At 38.5% G+C, this 7835-nt stretch overlaps 1 protein-coding gene across 1 annotated transcript; it reads right to left on the reverse strand.

Annotated features, from left to right (window-relative positions):
- Positions 1-807: 807 nt before the first annotated feature.
- LOC104081702 (protein strawberry notch homolog 1-like) lies at positions 808-6570 on the reverse strand (the record flags this gene model as incomplete). The annotated part of the gene is made up of 4 exons (XM_009584544.1): positions 6459-6570; positions 4326-4635; positions 2068-2168; positions 808-904 (listed from the first exon to the last, which is right to left on the reverse strand). Coding segments are annotated over exons 2-4 (436 nt in total), but the record flags the coding sequence as incomplete, so codon positions are not given.
- Positions 6571-7835: the final 1265 nt, after the last annotated feature.

A 7835-nucleotide genomic window follows, 5' to 3' on the forward strand; every position in this document is an offset into this window, starting at 1 on the left:
AAACTGGTCTGAACCTTGCCTTCCCAAAAGGCCAGAGGCGGCCTCAAGATGCCAGAATCACAAAAGCAACATTCCTCTCACTATTTATATAGTGCTGTTTTTAAGCAGTATGAGAGGAGAAAAGATTTAGAACAGACACGGTTTAATTGCTGACAGATCTCATCAGTGACAATAAAAATTAACCATTTAGCTACAAACTCCATGCAAAATTTTTTGCCTTGCTTTTATAGCAGGTCAGCAATGTACCTAGGAAACACCGTAACAGCTTTTTGTCACTGATTACAATAAAGAAGAGAAAAGAGAAAAAAGAGGAGATGGCAATTAACAGCAGTAAAAGATTCACTTTTTAAAAATTTATTTAAAAAACAGCTCTAAGAAGTCAGTCAGGAACAATGCAGGAAGAATGTGCTTAGGGTAATTTCACACCAAAAGACTCAAACTAGATTCTTAAATGTAGCAGTGACCACTGAAGCCCTTTACAAAATTGCCTCTGTGAGGCACAAAGCATCTTAACACAGGTAAAAAAAGCTTGATCTTGGTTCATCAATCATATTTCTGAAACAAGTACTGCTCAAAGACACACTAAAGAATTCCTTTTCTATTAAAAAAATCTGTATACCCTCCAAAACTAAGCGCTACAGAAGAGTAAAATTTCCTAGGGAAAACCCACCACAAATTCAGGTCCTTTTTACTTGATTCAGATAGTAACCTATCTGTGTTTTGGTGTTAGTAACTACAGAAGAGTAAAAAACAAATTAGCTCTCAAAACATTTCAGCCTTTTGACATAACAAAACTTTAGGTCATACATTTTATTGGCATGTACTCAGCGTAAGTTTCTGCATGGCCCATTTCTTCTTCATCTTCTTCCTCAGGTTCCTCCTCCTCTTTTACTGCTGGCACTTTCTAGAATAGAGAAATACCTGCATTAGTCAAATAGCACATTATTAATACTCTATGTCCTGGAAAGTAACATGAGAAATGAAATGAGCACAAACTTGCACTTGAATGTTTTAACACAAATACTAGATGAACCAGTGAGCAGCTGGGAAAACTACAGACGGAAATGTAGATTTCTTACACTCTGAACAACCCTTCAAACACAAAGTCAGGGAATTTTCTCTTCTTTGCAAGGAGGTTCAAGTACTCCAAACTCACATAAGCAGGATTAAAAAAGAAACACTTACAGCATTTTAAATCCAAACTATGACTTAAAGAAAACTGCCCTGAAAACACAACAGCTAGTTAACAGCCAAAACCTAACTTTCAAGTACTGCAGTTTCACATTCATTACGTAATTTCACAACTTCGGGGAAGAGTTATAATAGTCACAGTTCTATCCAGTACTCTCTGAAACCTGACAGTTATCCATTTTTCACTGTGATCTCGATCAATGTAAATATATGAATATTTTTAAAGTACTCTCTAGATGGCAAATAAAAAAATCTTCCAAAATCACTAATTCAATGTTTAATATAAAAAAGTAATCTGAAAATCCGTCTGTATGCCAGTCACTAACGAGCACTGTTCATCACAAACTTCAGCCTGATTCTAACTATCATTGAAGATGCTGAAACTCAAGTGTTTACAGCATCAGAACGTATACTTATTACATTTAGAAAATTGAATGATACTCAGTTTACAACTTAAATCAAACTGCCCAGAAGGTCAGCCATGCTAGAGAGTGTCTTCTAGTTTCCTTGTTGCTAGTTATACGAATGGGGATATTTTAAAAGAAAACGTCTTAAAACACAGAGCAAGAAATATGCTTATCAGCTTTAATTGGAGCACACCCTTCTTCGTCCCTACACAATCCCTACTGTTAAGGACAGTAACTTCTTGAAATTGTCATTTACTGGACAGGTAGTCTGCTCTACACAGCTGTTACTTTTAGTCACCTAACCAAGTATTCATCCAGTGGAGAAACTAACCTTTTGAACAAACAGATGCTCTCGAGAATTTTACCACACAAAAGGCATATATGAGTAACTACTGAAACTAGTCACAGATGGTTGTGGCCAATAAAATATATATATTCATTTGGCAAATTAACCATTTGTACTACTTACCATAGTAGGTGAAAAACTTCTCATTTTAATATCATTTATCCATATTCTTGCTACCTCTTTTGTGGAAGCCTCCTTCTTCACCGCACCATTGCTTAGATCAGCTATAAAAGAAAAGTTGTGTTTTACAGGAATTCCCTCCAAACATCGACTCAAATTAACATCCTTCTCTATTAATGAGCCGGAAGAGAAGTTTAAGATGTCCAGTAGCACACTGATGCTTCAGGAACCCAATATTTTTGTCCAAATTAAAAAGTCTCTGAGCAAGGAGTTAAATCCTGCTACTTCTTTGACTGAAGAAATTTCCCATGCAATACCACCACATCCAACACAGTTGTATATTAGTTTCAGTATTTTAAAAAAAAAAATATTTTGGACCTTCACCAAATCTACACATGGTATTTAGAAATACTCCATCTTGTGAGCCTTTGAAGTTTAAGAACAAACCAGAAAGCCCAGTGTTTCAACAGAAATGAACTTACCTGGACTGGTGGCATTTACCACCTTAGGAGGAACTACAATTATTTCTGTAAAACAAGAAGTCAACAGTTTGGACTCAATTGTTTGAAGTTTATAACAGGATCCTTCAAGAGGACGATTTATTAACTTTCCTGTCCTCAGCCACATTTGGAAGCAACTGGCAATAGGGCTCAGTATAGAACTAAGAAAATTTACACAAGGATAGATGTAAAACATTGAAAGCAGCTGTCAAGCTTCCATCATGTTGATGGTCAATGCATGTAATAAATTTAGCATAATTGTCCCTAAAAAATGATCACAACAATTGAACAAATAAAGTTTTCCTCAAAGACTTTGCATAATTTAACTTTTTAACGTTTTCCAATCTAGAACTCCTGCTGCCTGAATTGTAAGAAAAGACCATGTTTCCTTCCTTCCTTCAAGAGCTTCTCTGCCCTTGAATTTTCTACAAGTTTGTTTTTTTTTTTTTATAAGCATAAAGAAGGATCCAGAAACACAAGCATACAAGTAAGATTAGAAATGCGGTTCTAGAAGTTGCATGTCTCCTTTTCACTTAATACAGAAGCTACAGATTGAACTACTTTCTGCAGCTGTGCCACTACAACAGCTGTGTATTAATGTTACCTATTACTTATGTACTTCTGAGTTTTCATTTAGCACAAAGGGGATAAGTCAGTCCTACAAAACCTTCTCCCCCTGCTCTTCTTCACTCCTTTACCCCCCATCCCAACCTCAGTTGGTGTCTCAACTTCAATTTTTGTCAACCATAGCAGAAAGCAATGAAACAAGGAGGCACATTCTTCTTTTTGTTTCAGTCCTGACAGCTTCATTTATTGCGCACTCTATCTGCATATGAAAAATAGGTTACTTCCAACCCCACCTATAAAAATCAGTAAATCTTATTTCAGAGACAATGAAAATATAGCAATCCAGAAAAAGTCTGCGTACCTTTCAGAAAAAGCAGCAACAGATACTTTCAAACTCAACTAGTCTGATCTTAACCTCGTGCTAAAATCAGAATAACTTGAAAGAAACAAATCAAAAATACACACACATGCAGCTTCCCCCTTATATTGAGCTGACCATATAAGCTGTCCACATATCAGAAATAACATACAAGAAAAGATTATGAAAGGAATCACAAAATGAAGACTTAGAGTGTGGTAATAAAATACTCGTGGCATTTAAGTTAACACCACATTTAAGAAGTAACATGGAAACAAACAGCAAGTTTTTAGGACTTAAGTTTCTAAACACAATAGATCTGATGACTCCCATGAAACATACAGGGACAGAGATGTTCTTTCCCAGGAGATGCTTTACAGAAACACCTTATCATAGGGGCACCAGCATGTGCTACAAATCTAGTTTGGAAAATGCTAAAAAAACCCAAAAGTACTCATTTGTCATAGTTCCAGAGCAAGTATACAGTAGAACAGAAACTGATGTAGACTCAAGTAAGATAGCTTACTTCATGAACATAATTGAAGTAGATTTATTTCACCAATTTGCCAGCTGCATTCTAAAAATGTCATTTTCCTCATTCCTCGCAGTAAATCAAAAACTTAAATTTTTTTAAAAGCCTGTTGTTTTGTATTACTTCACCTTGAATTCTAACACGATTAAAGTTAGAACAGACTTTATCAAGTTTTCCGGGCCATTTCATTTTAGAGTGATATTCTACTAATCAATGAAAATACAAGATGTGCAAAGATCTTCACATTATATTATTTCGCTATTTGTCTAAAATACTGTAATTATGAAGAAAGAAGAAAACTCACTTGCTGCTGTTGCTACTGGTTGGGCAATATTAGGCGGTGGCTTCAATTTCATGAGTTCATTAAGACTATTATTCTTTAGCAGATCTTTCAGCTGAATCTGGTCCTTTGAAGGTGCAGTGGTCAAGGCATTGCGTACTGCTGGTGCTGCAACCGAGGGTCGAGTAGTTGTGCTGGTCTGAATGATTTTTGCTACAGTGATAGTCTGCCTTGTAGTTGTAACAGGTGTTGTTTTTGTCATCACTATTGTAGTCCCCAAAGTTGGAAGCTGATTTATTTGATTCAGCACAAAAGTTGTGGTGGATGGTGGTTGCTAGCAACAAAGAATCAGGGAAATATCAGAAGAGAGTGAAAAAAAAAAGCAGACTTTATTAGCCTTTCATCTAGAGCACAGGAGTCACCAGTTTCTAAAAGACTCTTGTAATAAGAAATGTTTTCACATAACACACTGAAGATGGTAGAGTAGTTATCTTGTGGTGCAGCTGTCTGAGCAAGAAGTGTCTATTTATCAATATATTGCAGTACGTATTTTTGAATGGTATTTCTAAATTTTATTTTAAGGTAAGGGAAAGGAAATAAAAAAATATGATGAAGGATTCATCACCTAGGCACAAAACATGACTACTACAGGTACAGGAACCCTGAGCTGGAGAGAATTTCCAATATATAAACTAGCTGCATAATTGTCAGAGTAAATAGTTTGGATTACTTAAAGTATATGTGCAGCCTTTTTCAGACACACTGCACTACTTCCATCTTCCTGCAGATCTGCTTTTTATATTCTCATTTCAGGTGCAACCACCAGACTATGGTTCTCAGAATTCTCTGCAGCTAGAAAAGATGGTACACAGTTCGGGTACAGGAGACAAGTCTACATAACCTCCCTATCCCCAGAATTTGCATGCAGGGGAAGTAAAAGGCACACGGGACACCTCAAAATGTTTTTCTGCATACTGCTCTGTCCTCCTTTGTGTTCCTTGTCATAGAAATCATATCAACCCATGGGTACGCTAAGCTTTCAGTCTCAGTACAAGCAGAACTGACATGATGGCCAACTGGCATTTTACAGTCCCACCTCTTCTGTTACATTTTACTAATATACTGTATTGGGTTTACACGGCAAGGTTTTGGTAGCGGGGGGGCTACAGGGGTGGCTTCTGCGAGAAGATGGCAGAAGGTTCCCCCACATCTGATACAGCCAGTTCCACCCAGCTACAAGAGGGACCCACCGCTGGCCAAGGCTGAGCCAATCAGTGACGTTGGTAGCGCCTCTGTAATAACCTATTTAAGAAAGGGTAAAAACTGCTGCGCAATCAGCAACTGGGAGAGAGGAGTGAGAATATGTGAGAGAAACAACTATGCAGACACCAAGGTCAGTGAAAAAGGAGGGGGAGGAGGTGCTCCAGGCACCAGAGTAAAGACTCCTCCAGAGTAAAGGCTCCTCTGTAGCCTGTGGTGAAGCAGGTTGTCCCCCTGCTGCCCACTGAGGTCCACGGTGGAGCAGATATCCACCTGCGGCCAGTGGAGGACCCCACGCCAGAGCAGGTGGATGTGCCCAAAGGATGCTCTGACCCCGTAGAGAGGAGCCCACGCTGGAACAGGTTTTCTGGCAGGTCCTGTGGCCATGCAGGGGACCCACGCTGAAGCAGTCCATTCCTGAAGGATTGCACCCCATCTAAGGACCCATGCTGGAGCAGTTTGTGAAGAACTGCAGTCCATGGGAAGGACCCAGGGTGGAAAAGTCTGTGAAGGAGCTGCTGGAGCAGGGGAAAAGCGTGATGAGGAAGGAGTGGCAGAGACAATGTGTGATGATGCCGGGAGTGAAGTTGAGCCCAGAAAGAAGGGAGGGGTGGGGGGAAGGTGTTTTAGATTTGTTCTTATTTCTCATTATCCTATTCCATTGTTAACTGGCAATAAATTAAATTAATTTCCCCAAGTCGAGTCTGTTTTGCCTGTGACAGTAATTGCTAATCTCCCTGTCCTTATCTCAATCCACGACCCTTTCATCCTATTTTTTTTCTCCCCCCATCCAGCTGAGGAGGGGGAATGACAGAGCAGCTTAGTGGGCACCTGGTGTCCAGCCAAGATTAACCCATCAGATACACACATACAAAATCCTGAAGTACCAGTTCTTACCCGAACATTTAATAAGGCTGGAGTTGATACAGTCTCTGGTTCTTGTTTCACAGCAGCTGTGGCCTCAGTCTCCAAGCCTAGTTCTAACGCACTAAGTGGCACTGACTGCAGAGGAAAGAAAGTAAGCATCAGAAAACACTCACATTAGCAGGGAAAAAACCTTAAGACTAAATATCCACCCACAAAATGGAAGTTAATGGGGAAGTCCTTAACTGTGCTCATTAACAAAGGTTTCACTGAAGATAAAGATCATCAATGGTTGATTTCACATTCAAAGAAGTTAAACATGCAACACCTTGTTAGTTAACTGTGGTGAAAATGTAATTAGTTTTGTGATGCCACTGTTCAACATACTACTGTTCCCAGTCTACGTCTGAAATGGTTATGTTCTTGCAGATTGAATGCTGTCATGGAGCTTAAACACCATATCATATTGCACTTTTTGCACATTTTATAGGAGAGCAGCTAGACTCCAGTGATATTAGAGTTCTCCATACATGGATACATGACAGCATGCCCCCATTTGACGTCTAGAAGTTAAGTATATTTATGTTTATACTGACCTCAATAGTGTATTTCAGATTGCTTTTTTGTATAAGAGCTTAAAATTAATTAGCAAGTAATTTTCTAATCTCAGTACTATGAAGCAAGAAATTTATGAAAACTCCACATTCTTTAACCATTTGCTGTGGACACCACGCCCCCCTCCACAATACATCAAGCACAAGCTCTTATGTCCTCTAGCAAACGACTATGTTCTTGTTTTAACCTGCTATTTCAGATTGCTTTTTTGTATAAGAGCTTAAAATTAATTAGCAAGTAATTTTCTAATCTCAGTACTATGAAGCAAGAAATTTATGAAAACTCCACATTCTTTAACCATTTGCTGTGGACACCACGCCCCCCTCCACAATACATCAAGCACAAGCTCTTATGTCCTCTAGCAAACGACTATGTTCTTGTTTTAACCTGCTGCAACCACGTCCGGCGAGTCAATATCAAATAGATCATTTGGACTGATTCCACTCTCACTCAAAGCAGCAAGCAACAGATCTTGTCCTGGCTCCACCATCTCTAAAAAGTTAGAACCATAAATACAAGTTACATTTAATTTTGATTTATTTTGTGCACACATACACACTCACATTTAAAGTTCTCTCTCCTAGATTTAAGGGCATACACGATGCAGCCTCTTGTATATACAGAGCTTCAGTTTCTAGATTTGCTCTGGCTCTTTTGTTCATTTGTAGATTTTTCCTCTATTTTGTTTTTTAAAATCTTTTCAATATACCCACCACATTTAGAAGAGGAATGAAATAGTTTACTACAGAAAATGCTATCATACCCATAAACTTAAAAAAAGATGCCTTTTCTAGT

The sequence above is a fragment of the Fulmarus glacialis genome, unplaced genomic scaffold, assembly GCF_000690835.1.
Source record: "Fulmarus glacialis isolate BGI_N327 unplaced genomic scaffold, ASM69083v1 scaffold9399, whole genome shotgun sequence".
Taxonomy (NCBI): domain Eukaryota; kingdom Metazoa; phylum Chordata; class Aves; order Procellariiformes; family Procellariidae; genus Fulmarus; species Fulmarus glacialis.